Here is a 20,759-nt window from a genome sequence, read left to right as displayed (position 1 = left end):
GTTGAGTGAAGCTCAATGAGCCACAATCTCAAATTTGGATTTTGAAACGTGAATATACGGGCAGAAACTAACTAACGGACCAGGCACGAGACTAAACAAGTCTCACGTTACTGGTGGCAATAAGAAGATTGGCAATAGCCAATACATTATAAGGCTGTACAGAGTGCATATTATTAACAAGGTTTGTGAGCGAATCGGGTTCAGACTGCTCTGCCCAGCAGGTCGTGGTGTCTAAACAGCCTCTGCTGTCGATGGAGACGAGCAATGCCATTAGTGATCACTGCTCCCCATACTGTGGAGGAAATGGCTGCATGGCTTCCTCCACTGACGAGCAGGCGATTGTCGGGAAGGAACACTTATGTTTTCCGTTTTTCACATCGTAGCTCTGTTGGGTAGAGCATTTCTTCGAACACCTCTTCTGTACGGTTCTGCAGAATATTATGTATATTATAAGTAATGAATGGAGTGAGGTGTTTTTGATTGGGATCTTTTATGTGTTCTGTTATACCACATTATTTGCCACCTTCTGATTCAAGGTGGACATATACCTTATTCTTTTGTCATCCAAACCCAACGACAATGGTGGGTTTGGCCGACACTAATGTGTGTGGCGAGCTCCAGGCTCTCCACCGACAGACCATATCTTGGTAGACAAGGGTTGGGTGAAATGAATATTTCTACTTCTAGGCCAGGGATCAAGAAACTTGTGAAGAACAAATGTTCCTAAAGCTACATTCACACGACTCCGTGTGCTGTCCTCATCCGTTGCTCCGTTCCGTGATCTGCAAAACAAGAATAGGCAGTTATTGCAGACAAGAATAGGCAGTTATATAAATCAATGGCTGTCCGTGCCGTTCTGCAAATGGTGGAATGCACATGGACGCCATCCGTGTTTTGCAGATCCACAATTTGCAGACCGCAAAAAACACAACGGTCGTGTGCATGTAGCCTTAGAATGCTCATTCTCAATAATTGGCACATGTAAATGTACGAATCGCGTAGGGTGATCACATCTTTAATGTGGCACATCACCCTGTATAAACAGGTATGTGTTACTGACAAACAATGAATCAGTATGAGGAGGAATGATCACAGTAATGATCATTTATCCCCCATACAGGGTGGATAATTGTTGCTTGTCAGCTGAACAAGCAGGCAGTGACTGGGAATGAACTGTTGGCTGGTGTGTGTAGAATGCCTTTCAGATTTGATAGGAGGGAATGATGCCTCCTACAGTGCTTGACCCAGAGCTTTTTCTGTAGGATTTACCTAATGGGGTTATCCCATGACGAATGTAAAACATGAAAATCAGATGGATCAAGAGATCTATCCATTCTTTACTCAAGGGGAGTGCTGCAGCTCTCTCCCTATCACAGCTCAGGGGGCGTGTCCATGTTCTTCCTATCGCTGCAGGGTGTGTGTCCATGTTCTCCCTATCACAGCTCAGGGGGCGTGTCCATGCTCTCCCTATCACAGCTCAGGAGGCAGTTGAAGGATGAAACTGAGCATGTGCGTCCATTTCAGTGAACAGGACAGAGAAATAAGGAAAAGAACAAACAGCAGGTGGCACTGTACAGATGTATTTTATTAAATAGCTCAGTGGCTATACAAAATGTTTAATTACAAGCAATTACTAAAGTATTCTGATCCAGGTGCTGGGTTGAGCCGTAGAATATTTTACATGGGACAACCCCTTTAACCGAGTAGACATCCACAAGGCATGCTCCCCCCTGCTCCATCCTTTGCACATTAATATATATTTTTTTAACTACTTATTTTTTTCTTACATTTTGTGAACCAGTACCAGTATATAGTGACTGAGCAATGCTGCCATACAGTGCCTGGCTGGCTGCACACAATGTTTGGGAGATCCACTCTCCTAAAAGTGAGAGCAAACCTCATCACAGCTGAGAATAAAAAATTTCGAAGGAAATGGTCGTCTTGGTTGTGTCCTACTTTAGATTTGAGAAGGATGTACAGGATATAGGGGTCTTTAGTCATTGCTCACCTCCCCAACATAAGGGCATCGGTGCTATGAGCGATTGGTGCTCTGGTGGCTTCAGGCATTGTTCCAGGCTAGATACTAACCATGATAATGAACGATGTCAGTCTTTCCACATAGGTGGTAAATGTAGAAGCTATGTCTAGCAAAGAGTCACCAAGATGCAGCAGGAAATCTTCTGTGCTTCCCTCATTTCATCCCCTAATGCTTAGTCCATGAAAGTTTTATAGCCATACATCTCTGTGAAGTCAACATGGACCCTCTTGGCCTGTGCTAGATGGTAGCTTTGGACCTGTTGTCAGCACAGGTTTTGCAATTCATATTGACCATGACATCTGGGTGGACCGATGCCTCCTGGCCAACCTGCGGCTCTCCAACTGTTGTAAAACTACATCTCCCACCATGCCCTGCTGTAGGCAGTCTGGGCATGCTGGGAGTTGTAGTTTTGAAACAGCTGGAAAGCGGCAGGTTGGCCATCCCTGCTGTAGTCCTTCTCGTCTGTTTAGTTTACATGTATTTGAATGCAGATGAAGAAGGAAAAATTACAGGGCTCGATCAGTTTGAGTGGCTTTTTTATTTTGCATAGATGAACAGGTAATAGATTGGCAAATCATGGGTCTTTTCTCACTGGCGGATGATCGGCCCATGTAAACCCTGCTGATCAGCTGACAAATGCTGAAATGCAAGCATAAACATGCTCGCTGGTCGGCAGTGTAAACGGGGAATGTGCTCCCAACATAATGGAAACTGTATGGGGGTGCAGTCATCGTTGCGAATGCTTGTCCTCTAAACAGCTTACATCGTTCTGTATTATTAAGGCTGTTTAAATGAGCACCGATTGCCATATGTTTGCAGCTGCAGGGGAGACCTAGATTCCCCCTAGAAAGCACTTGGCGAGCACCATGTACATATTACAGCAGGCATCCTCAAACTGCGGCCCTCCAGCTGTTGTAAAACTACAACTCCCACAATGCCCTGCTGTAGGCTGATACCTATAGGCTGTTCGGGCATGCTGGGAGTTGTAGTTTTGCAACAGCTGGAGGGCCACAGGTTCAGGATTCCTGTATTACAGTAAGCAGCAATGTTGCTTATGCAGTATTAGTTCCAGTGATCGCCTGATTACCGGTAATCAGTCCCTGTAACTGGGACTGAAAACAATAGTAACAAAGAACGTCGAGCCTAAACCACTGTAGCCCCCAATAACATAGTAAAAACTAAATAAAAAAAAATCATTTTATTACTTTTTCTGATGACTTAAAGGATTACTATGCTTCACCCCCCCCCCCCCACTTTAGACACGTTTTCACTATGTAACCAACCAAACCCATGATGCACTTCTTCTTTCTGCCACAGCCCCAGCACCGCCCAGCTAATTTATAGCTCCTCCCACCCAGCTCATAGACACACCCTTGTCACTGCCCCACCTATGGACAGGAAATGAGGAAGAGCTGCATGGACGTGGTCATGTGACCACAACCCAGAACTAAAGACAGAAGTAATAAAGCTAAAAATATAAATAAATTCATAAATTATGAAGCATTTGGGATTTTGTATAGCTATATTACAACTCTGACGGTTTAATTTAAGTTTTTACTGTACTTGACTTCAGTTTTGATTTGCATGTTACACCCATTCTCACATTTTCTTTAGCTTTTCATCTTCATTTTTACTTTATTGCTAGCAGTCTGTACTTGAAAGGTTTACCATACCGTATGTGTAATGCTTGTCTCTGGTTGCTACACAACCTTTCCTTATTACTGATATGCTCCATGATTGTTTATAAGTAGAAGGGGTGGGCATGTTGAGTTTCAAGGGAGATAGAGCACCACCAGAGGTTTAGAGCAATGGCGTACTCCCTTCTCCCTATTAAGAACCAGACGTTTTCAGCATGATATAACGACCACCTAAGGGCTCATTCACACAACCGTTGTTCGGCTGTGCCTATATTGTGGCCCGCAATATATGCGGGCATCGGCCTGTGTGCACCCCACATCACGGATGTGGACCCAATTGACTTGAATGGGTCCACAATTCGGACATGTTGTGCGGAACAGAGACATGGCACCCCATGGAAGCACTATGGAGTGCTTCAGTGGGGTTTCTCTCCGTGCCTTCGCACATTTTTATTTTTTTTGCCGTGCAGACGATCACGGACCCATTCAACTTGCATGGGTCTGGATCCAGTCAGCGGCAGCCGCACAGATGGTGCCCTGTACATTGGAGGCCTGCAAATTGCAGACCCCAATGCATGGAATGGCCGTGTGAATGAGCGCTAATGTCAGTGGTCTCTAGGCACTCCAGCTACTTGTAACTCCCAGCATGTACACCTGCCTAACTGTTCTCTGAGCACGATGGGTGCTGTAGTGTCACAACAGCTGACCACTGAATCTAATGTGTATAGAGGTGTTTCGGCCTTCGAGTCTGGGGTGTTCGATTACAATATGCCCAATCTTTATGTTCTCAAGGTAGCTAAGCCGCCACCAGAGGTTGATAAAGGATGCCCATACACGTTAGACCAGGGGTAGGCAACCTCCGGCACTCCAGCGGTTGTGAAACTACAACTCCCAGCATGCATATTTACTCTGCTCTTCTCTGAACTCCCATAGAAATGACTGGGGCATGCTGGGAATTGTAGTTTCACAGCAGCTGGAGTGCCGAAAGGTTGCTGATCCCTGCATTAGACTAAAGTGGGTGAAAATGCACAATTTCAACCACCGCAAGCGTCCCTTGGGTGGAATTTAACAATGATCTGTCAGCCATGTTTGACTTCTATGTCGTTCCTAAGAACACATTTGGTCTACAAACTTCTCTTGAAAGAATCTTCCCAAAAATGGCCATCCTTTGCCGCTGTCATTGAACATGTATGGCCAGTTTGAACAACTAATGGCCAGTACGATCTAATATGGGTACGATTGCCTTAGCAAAATGATGGTTCACCAGACGAACGTTTGCTCAACAGTTGTTCAGCCATTGACCTACTTACAGTCAATGTGTATGGCCACCTTGATTTTGGGGTTTGCAAGGTTGCAGAAAGGTATGTTACTATGTTTGCGTACACAAAAATCAGCATACCATAAGTAGTCATGGCAGTTGGGGGGTTAGGCTTTCTATAAAAGGAGTGGGAGGATAACCAGTATGAAAAGGATGTATTCATAGGAGCAGCTAATGGGGCAACAGAGCAGAACGCTTCCTTCCCGACCATCTGCTGTTCGCTGGTGGCATCGCCAATAGCCATCGCTCTTCCCCAAGCCGGCAAACAACGATTTTTGTGTCCACACAAACGATTGGATAACACAATGTACAAGCGCTACTCTCGTACATTGGGTAATCGCCAGTACATTTACACCGCCAGATAATCGCTAACCAGTGTTCCCATGAACGCTCGTTAGCGATTAACTATTGCCCTTAAAAGATCCTTTAATGAGTTAAGTTGTAAAAGGCTATAATTTTTTTCTAATGTAGCGACTTGCTAATCATTAACAATAGTAGGGGATTTTAAATGCTGACCTAAATAGCAAACTTCATATTAACGCCAGGTAACCACTGTCTAGTGCTTATGTTTCACAAACGTCATTAGGATTATAGAATTGTGTTTTTTTTTTGTTTTTGTTTTGTTTTTCACAAGGGACCAAACCGAAACTTACTGCTCAATGGGAAATCCTACCCAGCAAAGGTCAGATTAATCCGAGGTGGTTGTCTGCCTCCAGTCAAGAGGAGGCAGATGAACTGGATTGATGCGCCTGATGATGTTTTTTATATGGCGACAGAAGATACAAGGTAGGTCCCGATAACTCTAAGGGTAGATCCGCATCTGTGGAAAAAAACTGATTTAAAATCTCATTTGCATTACTGGTATTGTAATATGCCGCAGATTTGCCACCTCCAAAGTACTAAAGCTGTTATTGTTGGGGTGTTGTCCTGTCGTGTGGGCTGACATTGTAAATTTTAGTTTTCTAAACCTAGAATTTTTGAAATTTGGCTTGGGCACTTACTTATTCGAAATGTAATTATTGAATGTTGTTTTATAGCCTATTTAGTTGTGACTTATTACAACATGTGAAAAGACTTTATAATCCCTTTGGAGACTTTCAAAAGTAAAGTTTGCATATAAGGTATGGTGGATCACTTTTACACCACTGGGAAGGCGTCTTAATTGGGCTCTCTGACCCAGAAAAGATTGTCCATATAATAGTTCAAAGAAAGACGCACGAAAAACCGCAATAGTTTCACCTTCAAATATTCACTTTAATCTTCTTGAAGACATAGAACACATACGTGCATCTCATTTCCAAAGGATTAATCAGTAAAGTGCTTTCAAAATCCCACATGGTAACACTTTGAGACACTGCATCAGTAGGGGATTAGCACGCATGAAGCTACGTTTCAGGGGAACTTGAGAAAGGGGGCCCAGTTACCCCCGAAACGTAGGTTCATGCGTGCTAATCCCCTCCAGACATGCTGTGTCTAAGGCCTCCTGCTCACGAACGTAGGTGTCCCGTTTCCGTATTGCGGATCCGCAATACACGGGAACTGTTCCGTGTGCATTCCGCATCACTGATGTGGACCCATTCACTTCAATGGGTCCGCAAATCCGGAGATTCGGAACGGAAGCACGGAACCACTACGGAGTGCTTCCGTGGGGTTTCATCCTGTACTTCTGTTCCGCAAAGAGATAGAACATGTCCTATCTTTTTGCGGAACGGCCGGATCGCGGACCCATTAAAGTGAATAGGTCCGCGATCTGCTGCGGCTGCCCCGCGGTCTGTGTTCATGCATTGTGGGGCGCACACGTTCGTGTGCAGGAGGCCTAAGTGTTACAGTTTGAGATTTTAAAAGCACTTTATGGATTAATCCTTTGGAAATGAGATGCAAGTTATCGTGTTATATGTCTTTCAAGAAGGTTAAAGAAAATATTTGCAAGTGAATCCGAATTTTTTTTTGAAGGCCAAAATAGCTCTAGAATTTAGGCTACTTTCGCAATAACGTTTTTTTGCGGGTCTGTCATGGATCGGCAAAAACGCTTCCGTTACAATAATACAACTGCATGCACCCGTCATGAACGGATCCAGTTGTATTAAGTCTTCTATAGCCATGACGGATCCGTCATGAACTCCATTGAAAGTCAATGGGAGACGGATCCGTTTTCTATTGTGTCAGAGAACGTCTCATTCCGCATCCCAGGACGGACAGAAAAACGCTGCAAAAAAGTGTCACAGCACATGTGTGACAATTTTTTGCAGCCTAGGTGCGCAAAGGGGCCCAAATTCCAATGAGTACCTTTTAGGAGGGCATTTTTAGACATTTGGATTCTAGTCTTCTTCTCACGCTTTAGGGCCCCTAAAATGCCAGGGCAGTATAAATACCCCACAAGTGACCCCATTTTGGAAAGAAGACACCCCAAAGTATTCCATGAGGGGCATGGTGAGTTAATGTAAAATTTAGTTTTTTGTCACAAGTTAGTGGAATATGAGACTTTGTAAGAAAAAAATATATATAAAAAATCATTTTCCGCTAACGTGTGCCAAAAAAAAAAACTTCTATGAACTCGCCATGCCCCTCACAGAATACCTTGGGGTGTCTTCTTTCCAAAATGGGGTCACTTGTGGGGTATTTATACTGCCCTGGCATTTTAGGGGCCCTAAAGCGTGAGAAGTATTTTGGAATCCAAATGCGTAAAAATGCCCTCCTAAAAGGTACTCATTGGAATTTGGGCCCCTTTGCGCACCTAGGCTGCATAAAAATTGTGTCACACATGTGGTATCGCCGTACTCAGGAGAAGTAGGGCAATGTGGTTTGGGGTGTATTTTTACATATACCCATGCTGGGTGAGATAAATATCTCTTTACATTTTTTTATACAAAGTTGTCAATTTACAGAGAAATTTTTTTACTCACCCAGCATGGGTATATGTAAAAATACACCCCAAACTACATTGCCCTACTTCTCCTGAGTACGGCGATACCACGTGTGTGACATTGGAATTTGCGCACCTAGGCTGCAAAAAAGTGAGTACTTTTAGGATTTCACAGGGCATTTTTACGCATTTGGATTCCAAACTACTTCTCACGCTTTAGGGCCCCTAAAATGCCAGGGCAGTATAAATTCCCCACAAGTGACCCCATTTTTGAAAGAGGACACCCCAAGGTATTCCGTGAGGGGTATGGTGAGTTCATGTAAAAAAAAAAAATTTTTGTCACAAGTTAGTGAGATATGAGACTTGGTAAGAAAAAATAAAAATATCAATTACCGCTAACTTGTGACAAAAAATAAAAACTTCCATGAACTCACTATGCCCATCAGCGAATACCTTAGGGTGTCTACTTTCCAAAATGGGGTCATTTGTGGGGTGTTTCTACTGTCTGGGCATTGTAGAAGGAAACATGACAGGTGCTCAGAAAGTCAAAGTACGTAAATACATTTTTTTGCACCATAGTTTGTAAACGCTATAACTTTTACCCAAACCAATAAATATACACTTATTGCATTTTATTTTTAATTTTTATCAAAGACATGTAGAACAATAAATTTAGAGAAAAATTTATATAGAAATGTAGTTTTATTTAAAAAAAATTGACAACAGAAAGTGATTTGAAAAAAATTTCAGTCATTTTCGATTAATATCAAAAAGTAAAAATGTCAGCAGCAATGAAATACTACCAAATGAAAGCTCTATTAGTGAGAAAAAAAGGAGGTAAAATTCATTTGGGTGGTAAGTTGCATGACCGAGCAATAAACGGTGAAAGTAGTGTAGTGCCGAAGTGTAAAAAGTGGCCTGGTCATTAAGGGTGTTTAAGCTAGCGGGGCTGAGGAGGTTAATTAATAGCTATTTCATGAGGTATCACTATCCGTCTTAAGCCCCATTCACACTATCGTATTTTTGGTCTGTATCCGATCCGCATTTTTTTTGGGATGTAGACTCATTCGTTTCACTGGGGCCGTAAAAAATGCCAACAACACACCATGTGATGTCCGCATTTTTATGTCCATTCTGCAGTCCCCAAAAAAGATAGAACGTGTCCTATCGTTGTCCATTTTGCGGACAAGAATAGACATGGTTACAATGGGTCAGCAATAATAATTGGCTGCAACACGGACGTTATCAGCATTTCTTGCAGATGCGCTATTTGTGGACCACAAAATACAGTCGTGTGAATGCACCCTGAAAAGCAGAGGAATTCAAATTTAGAAAATTAATATTTTTTTCTAAATGTTCCAAAAATCTAGGATAAAATATATGGGCTCAAATTTACCACCAACATGAAGTACAGTGTGTCAGGAGACAACAATCTCAGAATTACTTGGATAAGTATAACCATGTCTAAGTAATTACCACACTTGTCTGATTTGCTAAAATAGGCAAGGTCAGGAAGAGGTTAGGGGTCCAGGTGGCCCAGTAGGTACGACGTTTACTACTCCTTTCTCATTCTTCTTTTCTCCATCCTTCAACTTACGTTATCCCATGTGCTTTGGAGATTATGATTGGAGCTGGAACACTTACTTTCCAGTGAGACTGTTCAGATAAGCAGTACACTGCCGCTCTCTGCTATATTTAAAAAAACGAGTAAAAACAAAACAAAAAAAACCATCTCGCTTTATCTTCCAGGAAAGCCCGCAAACTTCTCTCGTCCTCTGAAACCAAGCGAGCTGCCAGACGGCCTTACCGACACATAGTCATCTGCCAGTCTCAAGTGGGACTTCCGGGGCGACACCCCTGTCAACGACGAACCAATTGTTATCGAGGACTGATCTCCACCAGAAGTTTCTTCTCCGAACAATACTTGACTTTTACACTATGAGGAAATGAAAACTTTTGCAGCTGTTTGCATCTTTTAAAGGATTCCATGCTTTGTACAAGCATTTAAATCTAAAGACTTGTTACCCTTTGGTCAATTTTTGTTAACCAGTCATTCCCTCAATTCCCTTTTAAATGTGTAGATTATGCATTTGATTTTATTTTTATTTTCTTTATTTGGCGTCGAAGTGACTGTTTTTTTGCCGACTGAAACGGGAACGCAAGTCGTTAAAGGGACATTTGGGCAGATCTTGTTTAGTGTTTAATTTCAATTGAAATTAAAGATAGGAAAAAAAAAAACTTTGTACACTTGAAATAATGTATCATTGCTGATGCCTTTCTTTCTACAAGATGTGTCATTTTACTTTTTGAAAGTGCCATTTATTGTTTTTTTTGTTTTTTTATTGCAGTTATAGACTGAATGACAACAACTCTGTAACTTATGGGATTTCATTTTGAGGTCTGACGAGACATAAATGTGCTTCTTGTGACATGCGTTTAAAGTAAAAAAAAAAAAAAAGAAATTAAAATGTTTCCATATGTAATCCATTCATTTTGCAATGAACTCAATAGATTTACACAGAAACTATCACGGTAAGGTTTTTACAGTATGCCTATTTTTTTTATTTCAACCTTTATGGGGGTTCTCCAAGAATAGGAACCATGGGGCTGGGCATGGTGTGATATAAAACAAAACAACTCATCTGTTCTGAGTGTTTCACGTCCAGAGCCAAGCTGTCGCTGCTTCTACTGGTTCCATCTACATGGACATCACCACCGCGGGGCCATCAGTGACCTCAGAGGAGCAGCACGTGATTGAGATAGTAAGAAGAACAACTAGTGACTCCAGCATCTCCACCAAGCCATTCCATATTGATCTACTCCAGGTTCTACCAGCTTTAGTATATAGCCGAAACGTTGCAAGTTTTATCTGTAGAACATGGAGTAGATCAGTAAGGAATGGCTTGGAGCAGATGCTGGAGTCACAAGTCGTTCTTCTCACTATTGAGATTAGCTGGTGAGAATCCATCGGCAGATGCTCTGTTGCTTTTAGAACTACCACAGGTGAGAGACCTTGATATATAGGCACGTGATTGAGGTCACAATTCCGGTCCAGCAGACTGAGCGCTGCTCCTGGAACACTCTGAACACATGAGATTATTTTTGTTTTGTTTACCTTTATATTATCCCCCCCTGACCATGGGAAAAAACAACAGCCTCAGAGAGCCCCCTTTAAATTAATCTGTGTTCCTTTTTTTATACACTATAGTACACTTTATCTTGCCAGTACTGATCAGGCAGGATTTTTAATGTGATGAGTTGTAATCTTTAGCAGCACCACTTAACGTTATTTTACAGGTTGGTCCAAATACGGCGATGCCAAATACATATAGAGTTGTGGTTTTTTTTAAAAAACATTTTAATACATTCACACAATAAAAACATATTATTTAAACAAGTATTTTAATGTCACCGCTGTTCTGTCAATGTAGCAGTATCAAGGCGTTTTTTGGGGGGGGAGGGAGCAGGGGTTTAAAAACCTGGTTAAAAATAAATAGCAGTTATGCCTTTTTTGCGCCCTTTTTTGTTTTTCACGGTTTACAGTGCAGTAAAAATAAGGGGTCCTCTGACTGTAGTGGATTTTTTATTTAATTTTTTTCCAAAGGCCAGAGAACTCCTTAAACTTTATTCTTAGTTCTTGATCCAATTGTAGCAATACCAAATTTTCTTTTTTACATTTTTTTTATTTTTATTACCGTACACAAAAAGTATTCGATTTTAGTGCAATTATGTTGTGCACCTTCATTTGTAACTTTTCTGTTAAATAGCTGGCTCAGATGAAATGATGATTTCACCTGCAGTGAGAGGGGATTCTTTTTTACTTTTCCTATACAGCCCTGTAAAACACAACCATTTTGTTGTTGCCTGTATAGTTAAAGGGTCCTCTGGAAGCCACATCTGTCTTGACTCTGGCCCTGTTTGCCAGCTGCAGGGCATGGAGAGGTGGCTGAAGGCGCACTTCATTTCCCTCCATGGAGGTTTCGAGCACAGTTCCTGGATTGTCTTTGGGACTCTTAGGCTTGGGTTCACACGGGCGTCCCGGGTGATTTGCGGCAAACCCGCGCGAGTAGGTACCCAATTGCAGTCAGTTTTGACTGCAATTGCGTTCCGTTGTTCAGTTTTTATTGCGCGGGTGCAATGCCTTTTGCACGCGTGTGATAAAAAACTGAATGTGGTACCCAGACCTGAACTTCTTCACTGAAGTTCAGGTTTGGGTTCAAGGTTGTGTAGATGTTATTATTTTCCCTTATAACATGGTTATAAGGGAAAATAATAGCATTCTTTAATACAGAATGCATAGTACAAGGTCAATTGAGGGTTAAAAAAAAAATTAACTCGCCTCCTCCAATTGATCGCGTAGCTGCCGGTCTCCTGTTCTTTTTTCAGGACCTGTGGGGACATCACTGAGCTCATCACATGGTCCATCACCGTGGTGATGGACCATGTGATGTGACGTCACCACAGGTCCTTTAGCCGGCAGCTCATAATTAAAGAAGTAAGAAGAGATCGGCAACTACGCGATCAAGAGGAGGAGGTGAGTTATTTTTTTTAAACCCTCAATTGACCTTCTACTAAGCATTCTGTATTAAAGAATGCTATTTTCCCTTATAACCATGTAATAAGGGAAAAAAATACAGTGAATAGACTGTCATCTTAGCAACCATGCGTGAAAACCGCACCGCATCCACACTTGCTTGCGATTTTCACGGAGCCCCATTCACTTCTATCGGGCCTGCGTTACATGATAAACGCACAATATAGAAGATACTGTGATTTTCACGCAACGCACAAGTGATGCGTGGAAATCACCGCTCATGTGCCTAGCCCCATAGAAATGAATGGGTCCGGATTCAGTGCGGGTGCAATGCGTTCACCTCACGCATCGCATCCGCGCGGAAATCTCACCCGTGTGAACTCAGCCTTATAGAAGTGAATGGAGGGAACTATTTGTGAGCGGCCACCTCTCCATACACTGCAACCAGCAAACAGTCCCCCCGTCTCTCAAGATAGATGCATGTCCCAGAGGTGATACCTGCATCCATTAGGACATATCCCTTTAAGAAGAGAGAAACTGAAGCAGAATGTCAACTTTTTGCTTGCAAAATTTCCAGGTCTGCAGGACCTCATCTAAATGTGGTATGGTGGATCCTGTTGGATGATTTCTGGTAATCAAGCCTCTCTGTCTGAAGCTCTCTTCTAGGTGGGTTTTGCTTTCCCCTTGTTTTGAACTGTGTCTGGAGACGGCATGGGTAGTATAGCTAGCGGTGGAAGCTAGATTGTGGAAATGACGTGAAAGCAACTGAAATGTACGTGTGCGATTTGGAGGACATGCCCATCAAAGTGTATATCTTTATACAAGACAGTGGGGGTCATTTCCTAACCAGAAATACACCTATATTAGACTTATTTCTGGCGCAGATTGGGGAGCAAAGATCCTTTGCGCGGCAATCTGAAACTTTTCCCTGTTCATGTCAGGTCTAACAAAAGGGGACAGGCTGGCAGGTATTTACCATTTTCTATGCCTGGTTTAGCCGTATAAAATGGTCTAAATGTAAGACAGCAAGGAAGCTGTATCACAATAAGAAGCTGTGGTGGATCCAAAGTTACATAGAGGTCGGGGCCTATTTCCACCGCCAGCTATGGGGGATATCAAGATCGGTGTTCTGCCAGATTTCTATACCTTGCCAGAACACTATACCGGAAGTGACGCGGCCGCACAGGAATCAGCTGGAGGAGGGTGTGTGTGGCGCTGCAAGCACACATCCACTGGATTAGCAAAAAATCATTGCAGTACCGCGGGAGAAGGACTTCATGCGCGAAACGGTACACAGCACGTGCGCACTTTGGGGTAGGTAGTTTTTCCTGCGAAAAATGTTCCATCAGATCTCCCTACCTCTGAGTGCGCACGCGCGCATAAATCATACGGAGCAATTCATCCTTCCCGCAGAGCTGAGTGCAGAATATGAAGGTCACCACATAGCAGAGCTGAGTGCGGGCTATTACCCCAATATCCAGCATTCAGCCCTGCGGTGTCTCCCAATATCCCGCACTCAACTCTGCTATGTGGTCACCTCGATATTCTGCACTCAGCTCTGCGGTAAGGATGAACTGCTCTGTATGATTTGCGCACTCAGGGGTAGGGAGATCTGATGGAATATTTTGCGCTGGAAAATCTACCTACCCCTAAGTGCGCACGCACGGTGTACGGTTTCACGCATGAAGTCCTTCTCCTGTGGCGCTGCAATGATTTTTTGCTAATCCAGTGGATGTGCGCTTGCGCAGCGCCGCACACACCCTCCTCCAGCCGATTCCTGTGCGGCCGCGTCACTTCCGGTATAGTGTTCTGGCAAGGTATAGAAATCTGGCAGAATACCGGCATCTAAAACACTGGCCTTAATAAATGACCCCCAGTGTCTGTATTCATACTTCGTCAGCTCGTGCACCAGAGGATCCGGTCAGACCTCTCATTTTGGGAAATGCCATAAATCACAATTGCCATAATTATTTGTATTTTTTGGCAGGGAAGAAAGGATGAGCCCAAGAGAGCAACCAAAAAAAGTCTGGAGGAGTGTTCTAGCTGCCAAAAGGAAACTGCAGGAGAACTTCATTTTCCAAGTAATGTCCATTTTATATTTATAAGGTGTTTGTCAAATCTTCTTATAGAGGTCCTGTTGACAATCATTTCTGTTGTGTTTCAGTACATACTTCCTCCTGAAATAATAATCCTAGAACTCTGCTTTGTGCTGTTCCTTTGTTATTCCTACTAGAATTTTTGGGATAAATTACGAGTGATTATCAGTGGGGATATTTTACAAGTGGAATGTTAAATCTCTAGTCAAGTTATTCATGTATTTTTAGGAAGCATAAGGCCCCTTTCACATGGGCGTTGCAGGAAAATGTGCGGGTGCGTTGCGGGAAAGCGCGAGTGCAAAACATTGTAATGCGTTTTGCACTCGCGTGAGAAAAATCGCGCATGTTTGGTACCCAAACATGCGCGTAGATTGTATTATTTTCCCTTATAACATGGTTATAAGGGAAAATAATAGCATTCTGAATGCATAGTACAATAGCGCTGGAGGGGTTAAATTTTTTTTTTACAAATAATTTAACTCACCTTAGTCCACTTGATAGCGTAGCCCGGCATCTCTTCTGTCTCCTTTGCTGAACAGGACCTGTGGTGACGTCACTCCGGTCATCACATGATCCATCACCATGGTAAAAGATCATGTGACGGACCATGTGATAACCGGAGTGATGTCACCACAGGTCCCGTTCAGCAAAGGAGACAGACAAGATGCCGGGCAGCACGATCAACAGGACTACTAAGGTGAGTTAAATTATTGAATTTTTTTTAACCCCTCCAGCTCTATTTTGCTATGCATTCTGTATTCAGAATGCTATTATTTTCCCTTATAACCATGTTATAAGGGAAAATAATAATGATCGGGTCTCCATCCTGATCGTCTCCTAGCAACCGTGCGTAAAAATCGCACCGCATCCGCACTTGCTTGCAGATGCTTGCGATTTTCACGCAACCCCATTCATTTCTATGGGGCTTGCGTTACGTGAAAAACGCACAAAATAGAGCATGCTGCGATTTTCACGCAACGCATAAGTGATGCGTGAAAATCACCGCTCATGTGCACAGCCCCATAGAAATGAATGGGTCGGTATTCAGTGCCGTTGCAATGCGTTCAACTTGCGCATCCGCGCGGAAAACTCGCCCGTGTGAAAGGGGCCTAACAGAGGAGCAATGGCTTTCACTCTTGACTCTATTTCTAACAGTTATATCTCTTGATGTGGTGGAGATAATGCTGTGACTCTGGTCTTGCTTGGAATAGCTGCTTCCAATCTGACATTTCGACAAAGGCCAACTACAAGGCCACTACTGACTTAGTGGATGTGTACCTGCATTCTTGCTGCATACAGGAAATCGATTTTTTTTTTTTTTTTTTTGTTAAAGGCATTATCGAAAGCCTTATTTGAGGGACTTGCGTGACTTTCTAGTTCTTACAGCTACGCCTAGGTTCCCTCTTTTGCTATATACCTAGTCAGAAGGGGCACGAATGTTTCCAATATACATTTTCTCTGTAGGTGTCTCTTAGTTTAGGCTTATAAATATTGACCATGTGAAGGTGGCCTTAGACGCCAGCTAAACCTAGACTTTCTGTAGCACTTTTAATTAATAGATTTTGTTATTGAGTGACAGCTGCAGTAAATAAGATTGCATGCAAGTCTGTTTAGTGCCTTGGACTACTGGTATAGCTTAATAGTTAAAAAGCCTAGCGTTATCTCCAGCCTAAGACCCCTTTCACACGGGCAAGTTTTCCGCGCGGGTGCAATGCATGAGGTGAACGCATTGCACCCGCACTGAATCCGGACCCATTCATTTCTATGGGGCTGTTCACATGAGCGGTGATTTTCACACATCACTTGTGCGTTGTGTGAAAATCGCAGTGTGTTCTATATTCTCAAGCAAGTGTGGATGCAGTGCGATTTTCACGCATGGTTGCTAGGGATGAAAGCAACCCCAGACCCCATTAAAGTGTATTCCCTGTATTATTTTCCCTTATAACATGGTTATAAGGGAAAATATTATCATTCTTAATACAGAATGCTTAGTAAAATGTAGATTGAGGTGTTTAAGAAATAAGAAAAAATTAACTTACCTGTTCCAATTGATCGCGCAGCCGGCATCCTCTTCTCGCTTCTTCTTTCTGGACCTGCAAAAGGACCTTTGGTGACGTAATCACCTTCTATCTTAATTCAGCAGGACCTGTGCTGATGTTGAGCGCGATTATGTCACCGAAGGTCCTTTTCCAGCCAAGTCCTGAAAGAAGACGAGCCCAGCTGCGCGGGTGAGTTTCATTTTGTTTTTTAACCCCACAATGGACCTTTTACTTAGCATTCTGAATTAAAGAATGCTATTATTTTCCATTATAACCCGAACTTCAGTGAACTAATTAAAGTTTATTAATAGTTTTATTGTGAATTAATTGTCTCTTCTGTTTCCATTAAAGAGGACCTTTCATCAGAAAAAAGTGTGTGCAATTCTTATACTACCTTATCGGGCTGCTGCCACTGATGTCCGGACACTTGTTTCGTCGCCTCATATGCAAATGAGGCGACTTGGTTATAGTAGGCGTTGACATTTTAGTTCTGGGCGCGGTTATCTTCTCCCTGGCAGCGAGCACATCCAATCGGAGCGCCCCGCTCTTAGCCAGGGAGAAGGAGCTCAAGTTCTCGTAGCTTGTAGACATCTGGACCGAGTGCGAGAACTTGAGCTCCTTCTCCCTGGCTAAGAGCGGGGCGCTGTGATTGGATGCGCTCGCTGCCAGGGAGAAGATAACCGCGCCCAGAACTAAAATGTCAACGCCTACTATATAACCAAGTCGCCTCATTTGCATATGAGGCGATGAGCGAACTGGGGGTCCTTTTGAAAAAAAAAAAGTGTCTGGACATCAGTGGCAGCAGCCCAATAAGGTAGTATAAGAATTGCACACACTTTTTTTCTGATGAAAGGTCCTCTTTAAGGGTTTAAAAAAAAATGTGATGTGCTGCCTTCAGAAAATTAAAATGTACCTGAAAATCTTATCTATACTGCTCAATTTAGCTTCACCTTCATAGAGGTTAATGGGAGACAAATCACCTCGTTATGGTTTGTTGTCCTCCATCGATGGTGAGAAATATGAATGCCACCAGTGCTTAGACAATGCGGGAGATTTTTCAGAACTGGCAAATAAAAGGCATATGAGTCCGTTTTTCTGTACACCAAAGTGGCTGTGAAAAATTAAAGGTGCAATCTGATTGGTTGCTATGGGCAACTAAGCCAGTTTTGATGAATCTTCCCCATAGTATTTTATGCACCTCTGGTTTGATAGACGTGTTTGTCCCTGTGCTAATTACTTACTACTCTCTGATGTAGGTGAGCCTGTGAAATCCTTCAGAATAGTGACACATGCGCAGTGATCTATATTGTACGGGGGATCCTTAGTTTTACAGTATTTGCTGTAACCAGGGCAAAAATAGACACGAATGTCCTCAAGCAACACAGCGATGCAGAGACATTGCCAGTTATAAGTACAGAGCGACCAAATAAACTCCAATGGGAATAAAAGGCCATATTGGCTATAACAATCATGATGTCTTTCAGAGCTCTTGTGACTGGCGTATATCCAATCTAGTTTGCCTCAGATTTATGCTATTCACAAGTGACTCAAGAAGGGGACAGGAGCCCTGAAACGTGTCTAGTTTATTTGACCGGTCTGTACCCTTTTTTTTTTTTTTTTAGGTCCACAGGTGATAGTTTTTACTTCTGTTTTAGAGAATTTTATTAGGTGTCCAATTATTTATTTACAGTAAAAATCATTGACATTCTTTCTATATTTATAGTGTTTCTTGCGTTTATGCCTAGGAGTGCAACTTGCATGCTATACATTAATTTACTCCTCTTCTTTTTTTTCCCACTGAAGGTACTAGGGGCTAAGTCCTATACGGAGTCCTGGATGGAGTGAGCTGTCTAGATTTCTCTTTATGAGGGTGCCTTCACACGCTGTGAATTTTTTTGCCGCCCCAGTTCCACTCACTTTGCAGAAATCCGTGTGCTTGCCGCCCCGTTCAGGTGCAACAAAATCTGCAGTGTGTGTAGGCACGCTAATGCTTTGGTTATGCTTGAACTCGGTGATCAGTCCATGCCCGGGGCAGCAAAGACAGACTACACAATGAAATTGTATAATTAGAAACCTAAAACACATTTATTCCATTTTCTTTACATTAAGTGGTTCTTTCCTTAAATCATGTAGGTAGGAGGGTGGACTCCAGCGATGGTGACTTGGGTACATTCATTCTGCAGACTTATCTGTGTTGTTCTTCTTGGGACAGAGGAGTCTTTTCCTCACAGCCCCTGTACAATTGCGCAGATAATTGTTGGGAAGGAAGCGTTCCTTCCCTGCAATCACCTGCTCTTCAGTGGAAAGGAGCGAACGCTGCTGCCATTACTCATCCCCATGGAGAATCGTTGTTAGCCGACGGCACAATCTGCTGCCAGCAAACATGAACATTTGTGTGGACACCTAAATCAATATGTCCCAATGAATGAACGTTTCGCTTGTTCATCAGGTAATCTGCAGCACTTTATCACAAGCATTAGCAATATTCTAAAGGCCCCTTTACACTAGCCGACCATTGGGAGAATTTATTAGCTACAGCATGCAATTGAGGGTTCCTTGTCAATATGTTATAATACCAGTGTGAAAAGCATTCACTTTTACATTGTCTGAAGCATTCAGTGTACTGATTGAAATGTTCGAGATATAAGATTAAGGCCGAATGCACACGGCCGTGAGCGGTCCGTGGTATCCTGGCTTGGATTCCTGCTGAGAGCAGGAGCGCACGGCCTCATTGGTTGCCATGACATCGTGCGCTTCATGCCGCGCATGAAGCGCACGGTGTCATAGCAACCAATGACGCCGTGCGCTCCTGCTGTCAGCAGGAATCCAGGCCAGGATACCACGGACCGCTCACGGCCGTGTGCATTCGGCCTAAAGGGGCTGTCTATCTACATGGTAAATGCCAGATGCTGAAGTCAAAGTTAATACCAGGCACTTACTAATGTATTGTGATTGTCCATATGTCCATATCACGTCCTTTGCTGGCTTGGTTCATTTTTCCATCACATGATACACTGCTCGTTTCCATGGTTACAACCACCCTACTTGCGCACAATAGGAAAAAGTGCTGACCTCTCTGGTGGCCGGGACTGTGGGAGTGCACATAGGCCGATGATTTTTTCTATAGTGTGCAAACACGACCACCGCTGCTGGATTACAGGGTGGTCATAATCATGGAAACGAGCCGTGTATAGTGATGAGCAGGAGGTGCCATATTCGATTTTGACGAAATTCGTGAATATTCGCTAGAATATTCGTCATTTTTCTAGTTATTGCGATTATTATGCGTATTGCGATTGTAACTTAAGGCTACTTTCCTATTGGTTTGATATCTAGAATTAGCAAAGATGATGAATATATTCGTCATATTCCTCAAAACTAACATATATTGCGATTATATTACTTTGCTTTTTTTTAATAAATATAATAATTATCAAGTATTATAATTATTCTATTTATAAAAATAAAAAAAGCAAAGTAATATAATCGCATAGCGAATTAAAAACAGCTGTCTCTATAGTCAACTTTCCTATTTGATTGCTAGAATTAGCAGACGAATTAGTTGACGAATAGGTAGCTAAAACGAAGATGGAGAATACTTTATCTTCGTTTTGTGGAATATGACGAATACATTCGTCATATTCGCTAATTCTACCAAGCCAACCATAGTAAACCAGGTCCAAGTTGAAATCGCAATGCGATTAAACCAAGTTATAATAATCGAATTGCAATTTCAACTTGGACCTTGCTTTTACTGTGGTTGGCTTGATAGAATTAGCGAATATGACGAATGTATTCTCCATCTTCATTTTAGCTCCATATTCGTCAACTTAGCTGTCTCTATAGTCAGCTTTCCTATTTGATTGCTAGAATTAGCGAAGTTGGCGAATAGGTAGCTAAAACGAAGATGGAGAATACTTTGTTATCTTTGTTTTGAGGAATATGATGAATACATTTGTCATATTCGCTAATTCTACCAAGCCAACCATAGTAAAAGCAAGGTCCAAGTTGAAATCGCAATTCGATTATTATAACTTGAATTAATTGAATTGCGATTTCAACGTAATTCTCAAATCCGACAGTACATTCTAGTATATGGAGACGTTCCCATGGTGATGGGGACGCTCCATGAGCACGGAAGTCGGCAGAAGCAGCAACGGGCACTGACTGGAGCAGCCAGGAGTCCTAAGGGCAGGTAAGAACTACTTTAGGGAAGTGGGAAAGAAAAAAATAT

The 20,759-nt window shown here is 42.6% G+C and overlaps 1 protein-coding gene across 1 annotated transcript in view; it reads left to right on the top strand.

Moving 5' to 3' along the window:
* The window catches only part of LOC122921385 (metastasis-associated protein MTA1-like), a 63,249-nt gene extending 52,921 nt beyond the window's left edge, over window positions 1–10,328 (top strand). Inside the window, 3 exon segments of the mRNA XM_044271364.1 lie at window positions 5,628–5,779; window positions 9,606–9,711; window positions 9,713–10,328. Coding sequence (XP_044127299.1) covers window positions 5,628–5,779; window positions 9,606–9,711; window positions 9,713–9,748 — 294 coding nt within the window. The 3' untranslated portion in view covers window positions 9,749–10,328.
* The last annotated feature ends 10,431 nt before the right edge of the window (window positions 10,329–20,759 follow it).

This window comes from Bufo gargarizans, chromosome 11 (assembly GCF_014858855.1).
Source record: "Bufo gargarizans isolate SCDJY-AF-19 chromosome 11, ASM1485885v1, whole genome shotgun sequence".
In the NCBI taxonomy this organism is placed as follows: Eukaryota; Metazoa; Chordata; class Amphibia; order Anura; family Bufonidae; genus Bufo; species Bufo gargarizans.
The sequence above is the reverse complement of the archived record's forward strand: the minus strand, read 5'-3'. Positions and strand labels throughout refer to the sequence as shown.